This window comes from Solanum stenotomum, unplaced genomic scaffold (genome assembly GCF_019186545.1).
Source record: "Solanum stenotomum isolate F172 unplaced genomic scaffold, ASM1918654v1 scaffold9649, whole genome shotgun sequence".
Taxonomy (NCBI): Eukaryota; Viridiplantae; Streptophyta; class Magnoliopsida; order Solanales; family Solanaceae; genus Solanum; species Solanum stenotomum.
The window spans coordinates 651,591-675,906 of record NW_026037757.1 but is presented as its reverse complement, the minus strand read 5'-3'; the positions used below and the strand labels follow the sequence as shown (position 1 = coordinate 675,906).

The window sequence follows — 24,316 nt, the reverse complement described above, 5'->3', positions numbered from 1 at the left end:
TTTGTATCATGTTTGCAGGAAATAAGCTTGGTACGTAGTTGATGGATATGACAACTGAAAATATGCAGAAGTAGCCACATACGGAGTGACTCACAGACCGTAGGTCCTATGATGGGCCGTCGTTGGGGAGGCGTGGATGGACCATCAGGGAAGTTCTAAGGCGTGGATGGATCATTGATGAGTTTAGAGTGTTGAAGTTCTAGTACCTAATGAAAAGTTTAAGTGTTGAGCCACGGAAGAGGACTCACGGACCGTGGATCAACCCACGGTCCGTCCTGCACGTCCGTTGTTGATGATTAGAGAATAGAGGTTCCAGGCCCCGCTGAAAAGTGCTAAGTGTTGAACCACAAAGGGTGACCTACGGACCGTAGGTTGACTTACGGTCCGTAGGTTGACCCATGGTCCGTAGGTCGTGTCGTGGATAGAAACCGCGTCCAGATTGCTTATTTCCTTATTTTGTTTCTTTCTTATTTAGGACATAATTTTTCTATAAATAGGGTATGTAAACCTCGTTTTAGAGGGTTAGACATTATTGTTTACTTTTAGTTCTTGATATTTTCTTGGGGAATTAACTTGCAAACTTTGACAATTTGATTTCCGGATTTCGGTTTATGAGATTTTCACTTTGAAATTCAATTGGAGATTGCGGGTTTCTTCTACTCTAAACGTAAGTTCATGAATTCTCTTTATCAAAATATGAATTGTGTTCTTTCAAGCATGAGTAACTAAATTCATAACTAGGGTTGTGGGAACCATGAGCAAGTAACAACGTATGAATAATAATTAAGTAATTCTTGAATAGTGTTTAGGCATGTATTGGTAATTCTTTCGCTTAGAAGTCTTTTTAACGAGTGCACGCATTAGAACTCGCCTCGTTGCTACTTGCTGGACCAAGGAGGTAGTTAATGAGAAAATAATTAACAACAGAGATTTAGTGGATGCTATCTAATAGCCTAATGTCAATTGGTGTGAGGGTGAAACTAAGTCATGCATTGATGTGATGTCTAATCTGAGGTAAATGTAAGGGTTAGTAAAGCAAACACTCGTAGTTGGACCAAGGTGCGTAGTGAAATTTCCTATTTAGAGGACCAATCACTTAGGGATACCAATCTTACCAACTTTGCATGTAAAACACTAGGAGAGGATTACTATTATTAGGATTATCGCGTTAAGAGCTTATGGGGAACACATATACCCTAGTTTCTCTCTCATATTGATAACTTAAAGTTTGAATCCTGCTCACTTGTTACTTAAACAACAATCGGTTATTTGCTTACAAAAAATCCCCATTTAATTACTTGTTTCGGAAATAGTTTGACTAAACAGATATAGTAGTGAGTTAAGTTTAAGTCTGAACCATATTTCTCATGGGATCGACTCCAACCTATAAGTTGGGTTCTTTATTTGATGATGATCGCTTATACTTTTTAATAGAGGTGTAATTTGAGCGTATCAGTACCCAAATCAACCATTGTTAGTACATATCAGACATGGTATCTGAGAAAATCATTAGTATCATATATCAGCATGGTACCCAAGCCAATCAGTAATCACAAACAACATGAATAATCACAATCATAATGAACAACAACACTTGAAACCACAAGTAACTAAACATGGTCTGATGGTCATTGCATGAGAGATCGACATGATGTCATTTCATATTAGCCTTTTAGATGCATAGCACAAGTAATAATATAAAGCAATTAATACACACACATTACATAACTTGAAAAACAAACAACTATCACCTACCCGAAATGATTCCTTCTCGATATTTCCTGATCATAATACGATCGCCCAGAATTACCTTCCCTAGGATCACACCCAAGAAATATCATACATTCAATTATAACTAGTTAAGTCCATCATTAGTTAACCACACATTCAACAATCTAGACTCTGTGTTCGAAGGCTTACACTTGAAATCTCCTGACAATCTACAAGATATTAAATAAGTAAAGATAGGTATAACTATTTAGTTAAGAAAAATCTAGCCTATCTGAACGTCAACACTCGTTGAAGAACGTTGAACACATGTTTCTGGCTCCGTGGAGGAGAATTCTGATGAACGTAGACCGAAAGTCATTAAATTTTAACCTTCTTTACACAAAAAACCCTTCCCTCCATGGTTCCCACGCTAAGAGTGGCTTTGGGGAATTTTGGAGTAACACTTGCTCGTCAATTTTCTCCCTAAAAAGTAGGAGAAAAATAAAAGATATCAATTTTTTTAGGATTTGATTTTGTTAGTCCTACTATAGTGGTCATACATGTGCTATGACAAACTAACGTTAGTGCAAATTAATTCAAAATTAAATAATTTCATCACGTGCCTTAATTTTTAATTTGGTATCGTATTCAAGAATTTTTGAAATTTCACATGAGGTGTCTTTGAGTAACAACGATTCAGATGTTCAATACCTTCATATGATATCATAGTTTCTTTTGCTTATTAAAATAACTAGTTATATTATTTATTTTTTGTGTCATGTTGTTCGAGTCTATTTACAATTAATTTTTTATTATTATTAGGTTGCTCATATATTATTTTTGGAGATCATTCAACAGATTTGAAGTAGTAACGCGGTAAAACTTCTTTAGAAGATTTCCTTGCTTAGAGATTTAGCAGCCAAGTAATGATCATGTCATTGCATCTTTTCTATTATTCAAACATATGTAAGTCCTCTTGTAACTATTTTATCATTAGTAAAAAAAATAAAATTTAGTTACGAGTGAGATTAAAACTCCTCTCTTAAATTTTCATAGTCATATCTAGGGGTAGGCATANCGAATTTCCGAAATCATGCACAGATTTTGAGATATATGGAAATTACAATTATAGGTGTTTCCGAAGCACATTTTCGGACATTTTTGGGGTCGTTTCACATAAATGTCGAAAAATCAAAAAATTCAAAAAACTGAAAAATTGAACCGAACCGAACTAATTCGGTCCTTCGGTTTTTTGATTCGGTGTTAGTGTTAGTTTTCAAAAGTTTGATTCTTCGGTTTGGTGTTCGGTGTAACGGTCTCAGGAATTTGGTACACCGAAGAACCAAACTTTTATTTAAAAAAGATAAATTTTTTTAAAAATAAAACATATATGTATATATTTATGGGAATTCTCTTAACTAAAAATAAAGAGTCAACTAAAAATTAAATCATTCATGAACAAATCAAAGTAGAAAGAAATGTACAATTCAATAGTTAACTTCAAATATTAATTTCCAAGAGGACCAAAACATATTTTTATCAATGTACGTTATGTAAAAGAATCCATCTTCGTCCTTGTTTTTCTCGAGAAGTAGTTGGATGCACAATGTTCTTGACAAAAATAAATATTGTATTTTCGTTAGCACAATAAGTGTTTCATGGCGAGACACAATATTCTTTAACATACTTTTCAATTTTTAAGTATCTTATACTTTGATTTTGTCCTCATTTTATTATTCATTCACACCGAAAAACCAATTTAAAAATACCGAACTAAATCGAACCGAAGTACAAAAAACCAAACCGAACCAGATTAGTTTGATTTGTTATACGGTGCACACTTTTCTAAAACCGAAAATCGAACCGAAGAAACGATGTCCACCCCTAGTTATATCCATCAAAATGATATTAATAAGGTTATTTCTATGCGAAAATGAAGTTTTCAAGTAGTAAAGTTGAAAAGAACCAACAACATCAATGAATTTCTTATCGAAAGACTCAACTGAGAGTGTTGGTGTCATTTCTTGCTACTATCAACTAGGGCTGCGTATCGGTCGGTTCGGTTCGATTTTGAAGTTTATCGATTTTACTTATTGGTTATCGGTTTGTAGAGATGCTAGGCCGTTATAGAATCATTAAGATATTGCCTTATTGATTATTGGTTTATTGGTTATTGATCGTTATCGGTTTAACCGTTAAGATTTGACACAAAAAAATCATTAAAATTATTTAGAAACAAGGTGACAAACCAAATGAACTATGGACATGAATTCATAAGTTACATCTTGCTTAAAAGCAAACATTTTTATATTGTAAAATAACCAAGAGTTTGAGACAACAAAAAATAAAAGTAGGAAACCAAAATCAAATCAAGGATTTTATATACAAAATTGTACAAATATAATTGTTTAATTTACTATCGGATTATCGGTTAACCCATTAAGAAAAAACCTCAAACTGTTAAGAACCGATAACCCAATAACAAAAAAAATAAAAACTGTTAAACCAATAACTCATTATTGATAAATCAATAACTTTTTTCTGTTCGAATTATCGATTTCGATTTGGTTTTAAACAACCCTACTACTAACAAATGAAAGAAAGAAAAGTAGCTAAGAAGAAGATCGAGAGAAGATGAAGAATTTTCTTTATATTTGCTCTGATACCATGAAAGATATCATAGAACCCTTAAACAAAAAATTTATAATTTTTTTTTGTATATTATGTTCTGATAAAATCTATACGATGAGATGCATTTCTATATAGGAATTATATGGACTAAAATGTAAAAAAAAAATTGTAACAAATTTACAGCTTATAAATAATTTAAAAATAATCTTATCTACAATGTGTCATTTATCATGTGAGGAGGTATACACCAAATTTGTCGTGAGGATGCCGATAATTGAACTTTTTTCATATTTTGTCAATCAACTCACGCAAAGCTATTATAAATTGCATCAATTTCTTTTCTTCATTCATTTTCTGGCTGTGACTTACATTTACAACCACAAATAATGAAATTATTCAATACATTTGATCTCTTTAGCTTGTTAAAATAACTAGCTATATCGATTATTCTTGTGTCATGTAGCTCAGATCCCCTTATAATTAAAAATTCTTATATCATCAGGTTGCTTATATCTTTCTTAGACATTATTTCATAGATCTGAAACAGTGAGACAATAGATTCTACTTTTATATATCTTTCTTAGGCATTATTTCACGGATCTGAAACACTGAGGTAGTAGATCCAACTTTTATATATCTTTCTTAAACATCATTCACATGTCTGAAGCAATGAGGCAATAGATCTTACTCTTATATATCTTTCTTAGACATCATTTCATAGATCTGAAGCATGGAAACAATAAATCCTCCTTTATATATTTTTCTTAGACATTATTTCACAGATCTGAAGCAGTGAGACAGTAGATCTTACTTTTTTTATATATATTTTTTAAACATCATTTCACAGATCTGAAGCAGTGAGGCAGTAGATCCTACTTTTATATATCTTTCTTAGACATCATTTCATAGATCTGAAGTAGGGAAACAATAGATCCCACTTTATATATTTTTCTTAGACACTATTTCACAGATCTGAAGACATAGATCTTACTTTATTATATATTTCTTAGACATCATTTCACAGATCTGAAGTAGTAATGCAGTAGATCCTACTTTTATATATCTTTATGGGATATCACTCACAGATCTGAAGCAACGAGATTATAGATTCTACTTTATATATTTTTCTTAGACACCATTTCACAGATCTGAAGCAGTGATGAAGTAGATCTTACTTTTATATATATTTCTTAGACATCATTTCACAGATCTGAAGTAGTGAGACAGTAAATCCTATTTTTATATATCTTTCTTAGATATCATTTTATAGATCTGAAGCAGTGAGACAGTAGATCCTACTTTTATATATCTTTCTTAGACATCATTTCACAGATCTTAAGCAGTGAGGCAGTAGATCCTACTTTTATATATCTTTCTTAGACATCATTTCACAGATCTAAAGCAGTGAGGCAGTAACTCCTACTTTTATATATCTTTCTTAGACATCATTTCACAGATCTGAAGCAGTGGGACAGTAGATCCTATATATTTTTAGAGTTTTTCGATCGAAAGAATTAACAGTCAAGCAGTGACTACGTCGTTGCATCTTCTCATTATTCTAACAGAGGTGAGTCTTGTTACGGAATAATTATCTTATCATTGATTAATTTTTTTTGTTGAAAGTCAAAATAAAATTTTTTATTTTAATTTTTGTTGTTAGATTCATCAAAAATGATATTAATGAGGTTATTTTCATGTGAATCTGATATTGTTAAGTAGTAGATATAATTAAAATTGAGTATATTAGTGATTTTCTCACCCAAAAACACAATTGAAAAGTTTTGTGTCATTTTTTACTCCTATGAAGAAATGGTTGAAAAGAAAGTAATAGAGAAAATAATCGAGAGAAGATGAAGGATTCTCCTTTAGATTTGCTCTGATACCATGAAATATATTAGAACCTTTGAAGAAAAAATTTGTAAAAGAATTTATGTATAATTGTTTCTGATGAAATCTACACAATGAGATGTATTTTTATACAAGAATGTTATGGACTTAAATGTTAAAAAATAATAATCCATAGGTAATCTAAAAATAATCTCATCAACAAAGTATTATTTAGTATGTGAGGAGGTATTCACTAAATTTGTGGTGAGGATGCTAAAGACTGTGCCTTTTTTATATTTTCTCAATCAACTCATGCATGCCTATTAAAAATTGCATCAACTTCTTGTCTTCATTTATCTTATGATTATATGTCTTAGGATCACACTTACATTCACAACCACAATTCATGAAGATGTTCAATACCTTAATCTGATTTCATAATTTCTTTAGCTTGTTAAATAACTAGATATATCATTTGTTTCTTCTATCATGTTGTACAGGTCCCTTCGCAATTGAAAACGTTTTGTACAATCAATTTGCTCATATTTTTCTTAAAGTGCATTCCACAAATCTGAAGTAGTGATCAAATAACACATCACATTTTTGGAGATTTTCTTGCGTGGAGAATTTATCAATCGAACAATGACCTTGTCATTGCATCTTTATCGTTGTTCAAACAAAGGTGAGTCCTTTTATAAAATAGTTATCGTTTCATTAATAAAAAAAAATATTTTTAGTTGAGAGTGATTATAATCCATCTCTTTCAATTTTCATAGTTAGATCCATATGATGTTAATGAAGTTATTTTCATGTTGAATCCGATTCTGCTAAACTGTATGATAATTATAATTAATTACTTTAATAGTTTTCTCCCTGAAAAATTCAACTGAGAGTTTTAGTGACATTTCTTGTTGCTATGAAGAAATGAATAAGAAAATTGTTGAGAAGAAGATCGAGAGAAAGATGAAGATTTTTTTTTAAATATGCTTTAATATCATGAAAATATAGTAAAACTCTTGGATAACAAATTTGTAAAAAAAATTGTATATTTTTTCTGATAAAATCTATACAGCGAAATGCATTTTTACATAAGAATTCTATGAAGTAAAATGTTAAAAGAAAATTTTTGTAGCAAATGTATAGCTTATAAGCAAACTAAAAATAATCTCATCTACAAGATTCTTAAATAACAAATTTGTGAAAAAATTTATGTATATCTTTTTTTGGTAAAATCTGTACAATGAGATGCATTTTTACATAGAAATTCTATGAACTAATATGTAAGAAGAAAATTTTTATAACAAATTTACAACTCATAAACAATCTACAATAATTTTATCTACAAAATTCTTAAATAACTAATTTGTAAAAAAAAATTATATACTTTTTCTCTAATAAAATCTGTATAATGAGATGTGTTTTTATATAGGAATTATCTGAACTAAAATCTAAAAAGAAATACTTTATAACAAATTTACAACACTAATTAAAAATAATCTTATCTACAAAGTGTCATTTATCATATGAGAATATATCCATTAGATTTGTAGTGAGAATGCTGAAGATTGGACTTTCTTCGTATTTTGTCAATCAAGTCACACAGGCCCAAAAATAATATATAGTCGAATAACAAAACATATTCAAATTGACAAAAATAATAATAAGAGACTTACCTATAACCTAAGTCTTTTTATTCCTCATTTACTCCAAAGTTATCACTCCCTCTATCAGTATCAACTTAACAATCATAACTCCAATACTAATTTTGGATAAAGCAACTTAGTCATTGAATAATAGGGAGTAATGACTTTGGAGTACTAAATGAGGAATAAAAAGGCTTAGCTGAGGTAGGTTTCTTATTTTTTTTTATTTATCAAATTTGAATATGTTTTTTTATTTGATTATATTTTATTTTTGGGCCTGTGTGAGTTGATTGACAAAATACGAAAAAAATCCAATCTTCGGCATTAACTTAAAATGTATGAATTTTACATAATAATGTTAATAAGTCAAGGTGTAAATTTTTGGAGTATAGCAGAAACAATGATTCATTCAATCAGCGTTGATGGAAAACACACTTAGATTAAAGTTAAAGTTAAAAAAGAAATCTCTAAATGGCTATAGCTTCTTAAAAAAAAACAACTAATTTGAATGTTATGAATTGTTAAAAACAAAGTAAAATTATACACACATTGAATAATGAAGGTAGTTATAAAAAGAATCCCAACAACCATCAAAAGGTATTGGAACTGTAAAGATCAATGCATAATTACAAAAAATATTAAACAAATATTTTAGTTATGAATTTAAAATAAAAAACATTTGTTCAATTTCTTAAAGGGTACATTAGAGTAAAATATTTTATTTTAAGTAGAGACAGTGAGATCATAGCAATTATTTGTAACTATATACTCTTATCATTAAAACAAAGTGTTGCTCAATCCTCAAGAAATATATATAGAAAAAAAAAGAATAAATAATTTAGTAAATAGATCTTGTATTTTTTTAATTATTATTTAAAGAAGAATGAAAGAAGGGTTTCTTTGATTATTTTTTCTTGTTTTCTCCGAAAGAAAGTCCTTTTAAGGAAATAGTTAAATGGTTTTCTAATTTTTGTGGGATTGGTTTTTGTGAAAAAAGAGAGTAACTTTAAGGCATTTAGTTACACCAAAATTAGGAATGGGAAAATGATGGCTATAACAAGATTTGTTTATATAACAAGATTTATGGAGGTCATTTAAAATATTTTTTGTTTGTATTTACTTTGATCAAAGAGGTTTATGATTTTGGTGATGGTTTTCATTATTTTATTTTTTTAAGGTGCGTAAATGAGTGATATTGAATAAAACAAAGAAATAAATCTATTCATTATCACTCATTATGCTATTTAGAAAAATAAAAACCCTACCAAAATCATGAGCCTCTTTGGTCAAAGTAAACACAAGAATGAAGTTAGTGGTGGAGCTAGGATTTTTAATAAGGGAGTTCAAAATTTGAAGAAGTAAATTATGAACTAACCGAAAGGGGTTCGACATCTACTCTATATACATAAAAAATAATGTTAATCATGTATAAATAGTAATATTTTCCATCGAAGAGGGTTCTAACTCTATGCTAGCTCTCTGAATGAAGTGACCAAAACCTCAAAACAAGACCGCAACAAAACAAATTAAGGGAGTTTTAAAAAAAACAACTTTAGCCATTACTTTTTTCATGACGTATTGAATATAGAATTTAGACGTTATAAAATTTATCAGATTAAAAATATATGTGTCGCCCAATAGGTACTTATCACATGTAACTTGTAAGTGTGTATTTGTCCTCTTCACTATATGGACATAAAACTCAAGAGAGTAGTATTGAGGACAAAAGGCAAATAAAAACTTCTCCATTATTTAAGACTTTATTTTCTTATCTTTATTTGTCATGCCTTATTCGTGACGTCCTAATTTTGGTGCAACTCAATGCCTTAAAGTTTCTCCTTTTTTATCACATAAATGAGAAACCAATCCCTAGATTAGCACAAAAATTAGAAAACCATTTTCTTCTTCATGTTAAAGATTTTAATTTTTTCCCTCGTTTTTCTCCTTTTAAGATCTCTTTATAGTTATGAATAAGTTAAATATCGTTATAAATATTTTATCATTAATTTCAGCAACAATTTTGGTCTTTTTCTAGATGTTGTGTGAACTAGAAATGATAAAAAATTAAAGGACAACATTTTAACTATTTCCTTAAAAGGACTTTCTTTCGGGAAAAAAGAAAAAGTATATCAAAGAAACCCTTCTTTCATTCTTCTTTAAATAAAGTAACATGCAAATTTTTGTAGCAACAATTAAAATGAACATCATGAGCTGTCCCGTAATAAAACCAGTTGTTGCTGATACCTTCTAATTAAATTCTTATACACCTCAATAATTTACTCCAAAAAGAGGAGTCCAATCCTTGCAAGACTCCATCATAAGAATAAAAGAAAAAATAAAAAAAAATGTGAATAATTGGATGAAAAATGTGAATAAAAATGATTTGGAAATAACTAATTTATATGTTAGTGCTCATACAAGTCCCCACATTTTCCTCCACTACTACAATAAAAAAAATTCTTTCTATAAATACCTAGCATTATTGGCGTGTGTCAAGCACAATCATCTACTTGTTCTTCACTCTTTTGTCTACTATAAATTAGTTATTTCCAATTCATTTTTATTCACATTTTCATCCAAAAAATAAGAAAGAAAAAAAAGAACAACTATGGCATCAAACCAAGCAAGTAATAATACTCAACAAGAATCTAAGTTCACTCTCTCTATGAATCATGATATGGAGCAACAACAAATAAGCCTAGATCATCAACAAGTAGAAGAAAAAGAGTTTGACTACTCAAAACGTTCCCAATGGCTCCGAGCAGCTGTGCTCGGAGCCAATGATGGGTTGGTTTCAACCGCATCATTAATGATGGGAATTGGTGCTGTGAAAAAGGACATAAAAGTCATGATCCTTACTGGATTCGCCGGCCTAGTGGCCGGCGCATGTTCTATGGCTATAGGAGAATTTGTCTCTGTTTATTCTCAACTCGATATAGAAGTTGCTCAAATGAAGAGAGATAATAAAAGAAGAAATAAAATCGAAGGAGATAACGAGGACGAAAAAAATGTCTTGCCAAATCCAGCACAAGCAGCAGCAGCATCAGCTCTAGCATTTTCAGTAGGTGCAATTGTGCCATTACTGGCTGCATCTTTTATAAGAGATTATAAAGTGAGAATTGGAGCTGTTGTTGCTGCTGTCACCATAGCTTTAATGGTGTTTGGATGGTTAGGAGCTGTGTTGGGCAAAGCACCAGCAATCAAGTCATCTGCTAGGGTTTTGTTTGGAGGTTGGTTGGCCATGGCTATAACTTATGGCTTGACAAAATTGATTGGTTCTAGTGGCCTTTAAAATCGAAAAAAAAAACTGGAATTAGCCGCGAACTTATTCATAGTTTTTGATAATCTATTGCTAAATAACTTTAGCGGTGGATTTTATCATTAAGCTACTGAGTTTGTCTGTCGCTAAATCTTGCTTTATCTAGTTATATATGCTACTAAATATTGATTGTGGCATAATGCCATACTAGTATTTTCTTTTTTTGTGTTTAGATTTTGTTATTATATATAGCTAGGATATATATATAGGTCTCTATGTATTCTTAATATTTGTATGTATGCATGCATCATTATATGATAATATATATTAATTTCCACCCTTAAAGAATCTTTGTTTCGTTCCTTCTTCTTCTTTCTTCTTTTTTGATGATCATCAATTCATCATATTATAAGGCTAATAATTAGTTCTACAAAAACTTGGGATTCATATCAAAACAAAATGTAACTATCAACATTTTTTTGGGAAAAAACTTTTGGCCAGAATGATATTTTTTCTATGTTATTTCATCTTTTTAAATATTTTTACCCTTTTAACTTTAATACATTTTAACTAAAAAAATGGAGAAAAATCAGTTTATTTTATAATATAAAAAAAATTATAATTTCTTTTAATTATCTGACCAAATTTTCTGGTCATTTAGCACTTCTCATTTTTTTTTGTATGTACTGTTTAAAATAATTAGCTGACGTGAAAGGTCAATTAACTTTACAGATGGTATTAATATGAATTAGCGCATCTTGCTAGCATAAAGTAACTCTCTTTTCCTTATTTTCATTATTTCTTTTTNTTTTTTTGTGTTTAGATTTTGTTATTATATATAGCTAGGATATATATATAGGTCTCTATGTATTCTTAATATTTGTATGTATGCATGCATCATTATATGATAATATATATTAATTTCCACCCTTAAAGAATCTTTGTTTCGTTCCTTCTTCTTCTTTCTTCTTTTTTGATGATCATCAATTCATCATATTATAAGGCTAATAATTAGTTCTACAAAAACTTGGGATTTATATCAAAACAAAATGTAACCATCAACATTTTTTTGGGAAAAATCTTTTGGCCAAAATTTGGCCAGAATGATATTTTTTCTATGTTATTTCATCTTTTTAAATATTTTTACTCTTTTAACTTTAATACATTTTAACTAAAAAAATGAAAAAAAAAAAAACTTATTTTATAATATAAAAAAAATTATAATTTCTTTTACTAAATTTTCTGGTTATTTAGCACTTCCCATTTTATTTTTTTGTATGTATGTGTGTAACTGTTTAAAATCATTAGCTGACGTGAAAGGTCAATCAACTTTACAGATGGTATTAATATGAATTAGCGCAACTTGCTAGCATAAAGTAACTCTCTTTTCCTTATTTTCATTATTTCATTTTTACTTTTTTTTTTTTAAACTGATCAAGAGTCTATTAGAAACAATTGCTCTACTTTTGAGGTAAAGATCATGTTTATGTACACTCTATCCTCTAGGCTCTATAGACCTCATTTTATGAGATTACACTGAATATGTCGATTTATATCCATGTTCGATGTGTGTAATACTATTTAAAATCATTAATCTAGACTTAATATAAGCTTTAAAAAGAGCTTGCATTATCCTCTCTCCATCCCAACGTTATTGTTAATTAAACTGAGCTAAAAATGTTTATATTTAAACTCTGCTTTTTTTTGTTCTTTTTCTGATGATGGAGTCTTGCAAGGATTGGCCTTCTTTTTGGGGTAAATTATTGAGGTGTATAAGAATTTAATTTAATTGTTGCTATAAAACAAAACATAAGCTTTTGTTTTTGCATATTACTTTATTATTTAAAGAAGATACGGATAAATTCAAGGGAAAACTATGATAAATGGGTCATAAAATTTAAAATAACTACAAGTTCATAAATTCAAATTCAAAAGTAATTCCTGAAATACCTATTCTCTCACAAATAATTACAATTCATATTAAGGTGATAATTTTCGCTTAACTGATACTAAATCAGTATCATATATTGTATTGGTATCATTACGGCTGATAATTTTCGCTTAACTGATACTAAATCAATATCATATACTGTATTGGTATCATTACGATTGATAATTTTCGCTTAACTGATACTAAATCTGTATCATATATTGTATTTGTATCATTAAGACTGATAGTGATTTCAATGATAGTTTTATTAAAACATTTTATAGAGGAATCGTTTTAACAAGGTGCACATCAGATGATATTTTAAATAATTTTAACTATATAGTTATTAGCAATGTACATATATATTCACAACCTCAACAGAGCTCCAATCAGAAGTTACATGTGATAAGTACCTATTGGGCAACATATATTTCTAATTTGATAAATTTTTTAACGTCTAAATTATGTATTCAATACGTTATGATATATATATATATATATATAATGGTATACACAATATTACACAATTATATATTTTTCCTCACAACGCAAACACCCCTTAGGGCTCATTTGATCGAGGAAAAAGTTATTTTAGATTAATTATTTCAGAATTATTATTGACCCTCAATGTAAAACAAATAAAAAATTATAATTTTGAAATAACTAGTTTCGAGATAAGTTATTCCACAATATTATCATAATCAAATATATAATAAATTCATGCTAAAATTAATCTAAAAATTAGTTATCCATTTATCCTTGTACCAAACAGCTCCTTTGGGGTCGTTTGGTTAGAATTCAAGTTATGATGTGATTAATTATGATAAGATAAATTATGATGGGATCAGTTATGATGAGATAAGTTATGATCAATTATTTTTTATTGAGTGTTTGATTTGTTGTATTCAAAATAATAAATTTTAAGAACAATTTATTTGTTTACAAAAATACCCTTCATGAATGTAAAAAGTGATGTAACAAAAGAGTTGAAAGAGACATTTTTGTCATTTACTTATTTTAGCCTGGGATAAGTTATCCCGAACATACTATATCACCCAAAGGGAGGGATAACTTATCCTGATACTAATTATTAATTTCGAGAGTTATCCCAGACTTGCCAACCAAACAACAAATTAAGGGGTCATTTGGTGTGAAGGATAATACCAAATAGTCCTGGGATTAAATTATAGTACCACTTAATTTGTTGTTTGGTTGGCAAGTCTGGAATAACTTATCTCGGAATTAATAATTAGTACCGGGATAAGTTATCCTTCCCTTTGGGTGGTATAGTAATCCCGGAATAACTTATCCCGGGATGAAATAAGTAAGCGACAAAATTGTCTCTTTCAATCCTTTTGTTACATCACTTTTTACATTCATGAAGGATATTTTTGTAAGCAAATAAATTGTTCTTAAAATTTATTATTTTGAATACAACAAACCAAAAAGTCAATAAAAATAATCTCATCATAACTTATCACATCATAACTAATCCCATCATAATTTATCTCATCATAATTAATCTCATCATAACTTGAATTCAAACTAAACGACCCCTAAGTGGTACTATAATTTAATCCAGGACTATTTGGTATTATCTTCGCACCAAACGAGCCCTTAGAGTTGAGACTTTAGACTGGGGTTCCAAAAAGTCCCATTTTTCAAAATTTTCATCTTGCTTTGCTGAGAGTCTCTGCCCGCTGCCGCCGATTGCCGTCGCCGCTGCTCGTCGTCTTCATCATTGTGAGGTAAATTTCATCATTGTTTAATTGTGTTTCCTTCAAAAGAAATAACTGAAGATTGAGAAATAGCTGTTGAAAACAAATCGCCATAATTAAATCCAGACTAATTCAAAGCGTGTTTTCGCTTGTTGAAGCCGTGAATTCGATTTGTATCTCTGAATCTGAAGTTTCGACTTCCATGTCCTTAGGTTAAATAAATACTACTCCTGATTTCTGCTTTGAAACCGTGGGTACTGAGTTCAATTTCTGCTTGTTGAAGGCTTGAATCCTTGAGTTCGATTATTCACATGTGTGAGATTCTGTTCATTTATTGATTGTTGAAATAAATTACTCGAATCTGAATGTACTTCTGACACTTCGAAATCGCGATTTCGACTATGATTCTGTCTCCTTTCATGCTTAATGAGGATTATTCGAATCAATGAACACTGAACACTGAGATTCTGCCTTCTTTCAGTTTACTACATGTATGCCTACGGTTGGAATGTATAAGCATTGATTGGATAGATGATTACTCTATATTCTTGAGAGGTTTTTGGCATAGAAACTAGAAAGCTTAGATGAATTAGATATCCCAGTGTTGAATTTATAATCTGTATATCTGTTTGCATCTTTTAATTCTCTTTTCATTCAATTTTTCATAGATGACAGAACTTATAAGTAGAGTAAACGAGGTGGGTTTAACTGAAAGCGAACTTACTTCTTCACCTACAAATTTGGTTGAAACTACTAGTATAGGTACAAAGAAAAGAGAAACCATACAATCTAGACCAAGTGCTTAGGAACATTTTTAGAAGTTCAAAGATGCTAACAGAGTTGATAGAGCGAAGTGTAATTATTGTGGTCATGATTATAAGGCGGATTCATGGTTGAATGGGATAACATAATTGAATACCCATTTAGATAAGTGTTCAAAGTCCAATTGCTAGATGATTATGTTTATGATTTGTGTAAAACTACAAGTTTTGCTCAGCTTTTGCATTGAATTATAGTTTACACTTTACAGTGCCATTGATTCCAAAAAGAAGTTGGGATCTTTAGTTGGATCTGGCAAAGAATCAAAATGCACCTAACAAGGTCGCTTGGTATTCTTATTTTCTGGTGTTTGACTATTTCAACCCATTTTATATCCATATTCAGTATGGGTGGATTGAATAATGTAACCAGTTTTTATCCAACTCATTTTAATCTGCCCATATCTGATCCAACCCACCCGTTTTCTACACTAGTTCTAGCCAACATCGCGGAAGGTTCATATTTAACTAATGGTCCAGCAAGTAGGCAATTCTCTTCTTGAAAGATCTGAAACCTAACCTTCAAATTAAGCATCCAACCCTCTTGTCCAGCAAGTAGGCAATTCTCTTCTTGAAAGATCTGAACCCTAACCTTCAAATTAAGCATCCAATCCTCTTGTCCAGCAAGTAGGCAATTCTCTTCTTGAAAGATCTGAACCCTAACCTTCAAATTTAGCATCCAATCCTCTACAGGCAGCACCTTTTCACTCCCACTGATACAAAAACAGAGCTCGGCGCACAATAAAATTCAGCTAAGGTTTGATTTCTGCAGATCAATTTTGTTGTTGTAGTCAAGTACTTGCGTCTGTTTGTGCGTGTTTTTGCTTTTTAATTATTTTTTCCGGTTGTGTAATGAAGTAAGAGTCCTATGTTATGCATAAAACTAGTTGGGATATTTAGATTTGGTGGTTCACTAAAGATTTTTTTTTTGNTCTGTTTGTGCGTGTTTTTGCTTTTTAATTATTTTTTCCGGTTGTGTAATGAAGTAAGAGTCCTATGTTATGCATAAAACTAGTTGGGATATTTAGATTTGGTGGTTCACTAAAGAATTTTCTTTTCTTTTTTTGCTTCAAGTGCTGTGTTTGGGATATTCTTCTAGGTTTGAGTATCTTAATACAGCAAATTTAGTTTATTTGATGCCCTCTCTTTCATATTGACCTTCCAATCCAGTTTGCATGGTCTGTTTAGCTCCAACGGCTTATAATTTCAAGAATCCTTACAAAAGATTAGCAAAGTTATTTTTTTCCTGGTTGTCGGACTATGAGTTTACACTGTTTTCTGTGTTGTATTGTTTTTGTTTCTGATTTTGGTTTTTGAGTTGTTGGAAAAGAAAAAAGGGGGAGGCTTTTAAAGTCGATTGACTTGAAGCTAAAGAAATAGATTCATGGATATCGGTTCCCTATCTTGGTAGTTAAGGTGTTAATATTACAAGTGGATCATTCATAGCCGATATGGGGTTGAGAATGCTAGAAATGTCTTTGTACTTCAACTCGATAGACATAAGCTGTCATTCTGGAATTTTTATGCCCTTGTGGAATAGCAATCTGGGTTTGGACTTTGGATTGTTTTCATTGGGAATATCTGTTTAGTTATTATCTGATTTACTTGATAATCGTATTCTTGTTAGCATAGTCTCGTTTACTACGTACTACAGTACCCTTTGCTTGTCATTGTATCTGGTCAATTCATATATGACTTTTTTCATGAATTGCCTTAGGTAGCTTAAGTATGGCAACTGTTGATGCTGTTATGGCTTCCTTAGGACTTTGTTATGCACCAGATGATTCAACTTTATCACAATCTTGGAAGGGCTTAATTGATTGTAGTGCTGGGTTATTGTACTACTGGAATACCGAAACTAGTGTTACTCAGTACGAAAATAATTGGGCTGTGTCCAAGATTCCAAGTTAATCTGTCATGTTTTAATAGCCCAATCTGACTTGTGAGAATGTCCAAATTGACACTCCTCTTCAGTTGCACCTTCTTTAATTTGATGAACTCCTGCTGATAGTACCCAGGCTCTGTTGCTTCTTTCTCCAATAAAGCCACTGTATGTTTCTTCTTTTTGTTTTCTCTCCTCTCTTCTCTTCTGCTATCAAGAAAAACAGATGATTTGATTATCTGTTAGAACTTGTCTAATTTCCAAAACTAGAATCAAATGAATCTTTTTACTCCAGTGTTGTGTCTGTATGTGTGTGTTTGCTTATAATTTGTTCTCAGAAACTGTTTTTGTTGTTCCTCACATTCACCTTCCACCATAATATGTACTAAAAACTTAATCATTGTGGCATTCTTTGGATATGGTTTGGTTCATTTTTGAAACAGGTAGTTTTGCCTATGCGAGTTTCACAAAGTCTCCGGTCCAGAACTCAGATGTTATGAAGAGGGTTATGTTTGGTCGATGGTGTAAATAGTTTTAACTATGGTGAACCTTCTAATAGTGGTAGAGAATTTCGATAGCTGGCTTGATTAGTTTAGGATTGAAGTTTAGTTGATTGATTGACTAATATTGTTAAAACAGGCCCTTTTTATGGAAGATTTGGGCTTGTGAATTTCAAAATCTACCTGATAATCCACCCACGATGTTTGATGAAATGACTGATAATCAAGTTTTTTAACCTGAAACTCATCCTTCTCTAATAGTAACATAAATTTGACTTCCAATTTGATCCATGATCCCTCCCTCAAAAATAATAAAACAACAATTGGGGCAATTGTTTGGTTGATCAAGTTAGAACTGATTTTGGACGAATAGTTGAGAACTTTTGAGAAGTTAGTACGTCCACATCATGTAATTTTATTTCATAGTCATTTGTATTGTGTTGTTCTTAGTAAGTCTTCCAAGTATATATTTTTCCTTTCCACAACAAGAAAATGTAAGGTGTGCAAATTGGTTAATACATTTTAGTTTCCAATTTCAAGTATTTCAGTCATGCAGATTTGAATTCATTTGATTGGAATCAATCTTGATAAACCAAATCCCCTCGTTGAAACAGGGCTTACATCTCTTTTTTTCTATAGGAACCGTTTGAATTGAGTTGCATAATGCCATCTCTCCAAACAGCATTACCTCCTGAACTTGCCAACAACGCCATCCGAGTAAGTATCATTTAATGGTTAGCTATTTGAATATATGCAGCCTCTAGAATTGCTTTCAAAGTGATTTAAGTAGGCATTTCTTTCTTTTTGCTATTTTCTCTTAGCTTTATCGAGAGTGTCTACGACGAGCAAAATACATTGGCAGTAAGGTATGTTTTTCTTCTTTATGCTGCTCTAAAATTATATCAGTTGCGTTGGTTGTTGTCGAGAAAGTTTTTCAGTCATCTTTTGCCCACGATTCACTGAGGTTTGATTATCCTCTCATATGGTTCCTTAAAATTCAAATGCATGATTAAGGTTGTTGATACTAAGCGCATTTTGTTTATGTGATCTCAGGTAGAGATTCTGTTAGGTATTAATTTCTTCACTTCCATCTTAAGTTATCAATTAACTCCATGACACATTCCCCTTCCTCACACCCTCGAGTGAACCCCATGGTCTTTAAGTCCTTTAATATATTGCTCAGTTTTACTTACATCAGCAATAAAGATGTACAGATTTGAGAAGTGCCTCGACAATTTCGCACCCCCTATCCCACACCTCCTCCTCCCCCCCAAAAGACAAGAATACATCTTGTCATATATTTATCTTTATTACATGTTATAGAGCTGCTTCCCCTAACTTAAGACCTAGGAGTTTTAGCTGGACGTTGGGCATGAGAAGAACCTATTATGTGAAAAATTGTAGAACCAAAAGCACTGGTGCAAGAGCTAGTCTTGTTTTTTATTTTATTGCATGGATCTGTCATTTTGTTTACAGTATTTCAAATAAATTTGACTAGTTTGAAAAAAAGATATGAATATAAAAAAATTCTATCAAATTGTCCTTTGAGAAGTAGCTACTTATATAGTTGTCTGGCCTTGATTTGCAGCAACATAACACACAGCTTCTTGTTGGTATGGTGAGACAGCAGTTCAAAAAGCATATGCATGAGACTGATCCAGATAAAATTCAGAAATTGAAGGATGAGTAAGTTCATCCGTCTTCTTGTTTTTGCTTTTATTGTTTTTAATAAAATGAATGTCTTCCAAACTGATGGAAATTTTCAAACGAATTATAACTTGTAGCCAGTTCACATCATGAACCACCTTCTGATTGGATGCATTCCATTGTTTTTCTCTGGTATTACAGTGCCGCGAGGGGGCTTATAAATCACATGCTGCATGAATCCGAGAAGATGACTGGCCGAAAATTCAGCCAGAGTTCTTGAAATTACCTGCTAGCAAACTGTTGCAAGGATTTCCAAAATACCAGTTCCAAGCTAATAATTCTTAAAGATCTACTAAAAGTTTGTGATATTAGCTTTGATGTAGACAGACAATAAAGTCATTCTCTAAATTTTGCCGTATAGTTGAGTTTGTGTGAGCTCGCTAAGAAGGCTCAACTTTTTCCTATTTACCTTCGCCCGTCCGCTTTTTTCGCTCCTTTTTTGCCAGAAGTTTTTAGACTACTTCTTCCTATCTTTTTGAGTTGAAAAACTTTCATGTGTAATACATGTAGTGTCTCAATTGATAAAGTATTTAAATGATGAGTATAATTGCATTAGTTTTTTCTTTGTAAATCAAGTAATTCTCTTGAAAAATGAACCATGAAGTGGAACTTTTGAAAATGACAATCTGCCTTGCGTACTGAGGAGTCAATCTAGCCTTTTTCGAATAAGTCAATTCTTTTGATATACTATACTAACAAGATGCTAAAGAGGCAGGTATCTCTTTGTTGATGTATTTGCTTTATGCATAGGATATTTTTTGAAATTTCAAAAAAAATTATCGACGTGTTTGCTTCGGTATTTGTTATTCCCAAAATCAATATATAAATAACACTATTTTTTCTATTTTACTTGTGAGAGTTATTAGTCTTCAAAGTATGAATTTGACCAACATAGGAAAACTAAATGAATATTGTACCAGTTACCTTAAATCCAAGAGTAAAACTAACGTCATAACTCATCCTTTCTGCGCGATCATGCGACATTTTTTGAATAAGTAAATTCTATTTTATCCTACAAATAACATGGAGGAAGTTGTTAAATCATATGGAATTGTTAGCATATATTTTCATTATTTGACCAAATACATGTCATATTCATTTAATTACATATACATCTATCCTAAATAAAGATATACACGTAACTAAACTTGTGAACCCATCTTTTCATCATTACTTTTGACCTTTGCTTTCATGGAGTAACACATAGCTTTCACTGAGACAATTGTTTTATCCAAACCCATGCTATATATAGTAGTCTGTAAAACTGAAAAAAAAAATAGCATTCTCTAAAAGGCGTCGAACTAAAAATTGGTTCTGATATAAATCCTTCTCGGTTTAGTTTTTGTTTTCCATGCTAATTAATTTTTTAAAAAATAATATCACCTTTTAATTATAATAAATTCAGAAAATAATTAAAGTTAATAATAAAGGTAAATTAATAATTAAGTGATAATTTTTTTTTTCTTTCAAAGTAGACAAGTAATTATATACATTTATTTTTATAATATAGTAGACAAGTAAAAATAGATTGAGAGAATAGTTAACAAGAAAAATGTGGTTCTATCAAATTGTTCTCATATTAGCTGACAGCTGTCCACATTACCACAAAATAAATACTATCGCAAGTTATTTATCAATTTACAAAAATAAAATACAATTAATTACAATTTTATTTATCTCAATTTATGTGCTATCATTTCCTTATTAGTCTGTTTAGAAAAAAAATATCACATTTTTAATTTGAAAACCATTTAATAGCATCATCCTTATTTCACCTTTTTGAGGCCCTCTTTAACATTTTCTTTTGAAAAAATCAATTAAAAGTAATTATTGAATTAATCTTTTTATTTCTTAAACAGAAAAGGATTAAACATAACTCTGTACTATTAAAAATAGTTTATATATATATATATATATCTTTCGTTATACTTTTGGTTCAAATATATCCCTCACCTTATGTTTTGGCACATTATACTCCTGATTTTAATGGAAGGACACACATCAATTTATAAATCAAATAACCCACCCCCCAAATTATAAATCAAATAATCCACATTCAATTTTCAAATCTTATGATATACTATATAAAACGAATTCACGATAAAAGTAGAATCGAATACAAATAACAAAAAAATATATAAAATGACAAATTAATTATTGCATGGATATAAAATTAGGAATATCACTGAGAGGTTCATATAGGATTAAGTATAAGTCAACATTGACACCTATAATAGCTCGTAGAGTAGTTATTCACTATAAGAATATCATGAAATTGAAATGTATGTAACTCAAAGGTTCAACTTTGATTCTTATAACAAGACCAATATATTCCATTATCACCTTAATAAGGAAATACAAGAATGATTTCATGATGAATTGTATTTCTTCAACATTTTATTCAGTGTTTCATACCAAGTTATCTACTTTATATTTGACATGACATATAAATTTGCCCTTAAATTGTATTTCAACTAGCATTTATGTCCTTTAATTTTGGGTAGCACAAGTAAACACTTAAACTATTCAAAAGTTGAATAAGTAGACACACACATCCTATGTGGCATAATACATGTATGACGTGAATTGACACGTAAGAATATGTGTGTATACTTGTTTAACTTTTGGATATCTTAAGTGCATACTTGTGCACACTCAAAGTAGAAAGACATAGATATGTCAGTTGATACCAAGTTAAATGATAGTATATTTTATGTATTATATTTTCCTGATTTAATTTCTTCTTATCTGACTGATTGAAATTGGTCTGTCTTCTTATTTATGATTTCTTAAGCACCAAGCAAAATAAAAAATGATCAACTAATACGAGACGAAGGAAGTAGTAATTCTAAAGTGTTTTCTCTAACATAATAATTACTACCTCCGTCCCATATTAGATGGACATCTTACTAAAAATATTTGTCTCATATTAGTTGATGACTTACTAAATCAGAATAGAATTAATTATTTTTTTCCATTTTACCCCTATAATTAATATGTTTTGAAAGTTTAAATAAATTTTAAAGATTCAAAAAAAATAATAATTCAAGAGGCAAATTAATATGAACAAAGGGAAAAATAATAAAGTTGATAAATTTATTACTTTTATCAATTTAAGACTTTTTTCTTTTGTACCATATTAATATTTCTCTATATTTATTATTAAAGGTAAAAAAGTAAATAAATGTAACTAATTATGCCTTGATTATTTAAAATAATAAATATTATAGATCATTCATTTTTAATTAAGTAAATAACTAACTAACTATGTCTTGATTATTTTTAAAAAATAAATATTATAAATCATCTATTTTTAATAAGAATAATAAGTATTTAAAAAGGAAGGAGTAAAATAGTGTATGTGAAGTTAAAACAAATTATGAGGAGATCTTGTAGCAGGTTCTTGTCTGATGAATAAATGACCCTAGTTTCCTTAAAAGTGATAAATAATGCAGACTACTGCTAAATAGATTTTTTTTTGGGCTGTACTTTTTATTGCAAAACCCGTACCAAATGGAGTAGAAGGGGTTTTTAATTATATTTTGGGATAAGACACAAGTATTATTAGATTATGATCGAAATTTTAGAAATACATTTTAATTAAATTAAGGTTTTTATTATTTTCTTGATTTTTTTTTTTACACTTTTTTGGTTTACGTGACATCTAGACATTTTCCACGGGTCTCAACTGCGTGGAGTCATGAAATATGTCAAATAAGTCAAAATGTGTATAAAATTATATTAAAAAAATGAGTTCGGGGAAGGGGGTAATAGGACCTTAGTTTATTTAAGATGTATCTCTGGGATTTCAATCATAGTCTAGGGGTACTTGTGCTTTATCCCTTATATTTTACCATTTATTAGTATTTAGAATGTTATAATATCATCTAATATAATAGTTTAAGAGTCGAAAATATCTTTAAATTATATGAAATTGAATAAAAATGTACTCCGTGAATAGTTTGATCTAAAAATATATATATATTATTAATAGTTTAGTTCAAAAATATCCCTATTATTGCTATATATAGCATGTGCTTATTTAATTTATCATAATTATGTCTATGCATATGATAAAATCAATTCAATCAGTTTTCTTAAAAAAATCAATTTTAACAACCAGTAATTAGACGGAGCTGCAACAAGAGAACCATTTCTGGCTAACTTTATTAAATGATATGCTCGATCCATCACCTAATTATTGATAATTATCCAATAAAGTTATATTTTCTTAACAAGATCAAGGTGATCCAATTTTGTCTGTATTTCTTCATACTCACCCTATTAATATTCGACCATCAAAATATGACATGACATTTTATTTAGTTTAGTTCACATAATTTTTTTTCTCAATTGATATGACAATAAATCACGACATGATCCGATCCAACCCAACTCTAACCCATAACCCAAATCAACCTCATTGAGAATCATGTTTGTAGTAATTTTTTTTTTCACCAGCATGTCAAATTAATTAAAAGTTCACACGATGAGGTTGTATATTGGTTAAAACTTAAACAAGAGACTTTCATTATTTGGATGAATAGTAAAATGAATCTTTATAATGCCATTAAAAAAAAATTCTTTATAGACTTTGCCTAAGAAAAGGGGAAAGAAGATGACACAATTTTATAAAATGAGGGGCCAATTTTTTTTCATAGAGAGTAGATAGGGTTAGTATAGGTTATAGG

The 24,316-nt window shown here is 30.1% G+C and overlaps 2 protein-coding genes across 2 annotated transcripts; both read left to right on the top strand.

Annotated features, from left to right (window-relative positions):
- The first annotated feature begins 10,306 nt into the window (after window positions 1–10,306).
- Window positions 10,307–11,435, top strand: LOC125853163 (vacuolar iron transporter homolog 1-like). The gene has a single exon (XM_049532837.1). The coding sequence runs from the start codon at window positions 10,420–10,422 to the stop codon at window positions 11,101–11,103; it is 684 nt and encodes a 227-aa protein (XP_049388794.1). The 5' UTR covers window positions 10,307–10,419; the 3' UTR covers window positions 11,104–11,435.
- A 3,175-nt stretch (window positions 11,436–14,610) lies between these two features.
- On the top strand, window positions 14,611–19,881 carry LOC125853114 (uncharacterized). Its single transcript, XM_049532791.1, has 5 exons — window positions 14,611–14,748; window positions 18,558–18,635; window positions 18,740–18,784; window positions 19,507–19,604; window positions 19,767–19,881. The coding sequence occupies exons 2-5, from the start codon at window positions 18,582–18,584 to the stop codon at window positions 19,843–19,845; spliced, it is 276 nt and encodes a 91-aa protein (XP_049388748.1). The 5' UTR covers window positions 14,611–14,748; window positions 18,558–18,581; the 3' UTR covers window positions 19,846–19,881.
- Window positions 19,882–24,316: the final 4,435 nt, after the last annotated feature.

Coding starts and splice junctions, on each gene's coding strand:
- LOC125853163 (XM_049532837.1), top strand. CDS start 10,420: ATGGCATCAAACCAAGCAAGTAATAATACTCAACAAGAATCTAAGTTC.
- LOC125853114 (XM_049532791.1), top strand. CDS start 18,582: ATGCCATCTCTCCAAACAGCATTACCTCCTGAACTTGCCAACAACGCC. Junction 18,785..19,506: donor CAAAATACATTGGCAGTAAG/GTATGTTTTTCT, acceptor CTTGATTTGCAG/CAACATAACACACAGCTTCT. Junction 19,605..19,766: donor ATTCAGAAATTGAAGGATGA/GTAAGTTCATCC, acceptor CTGGTATTACAG/TGCCGCGAGGGGGCTTATAA.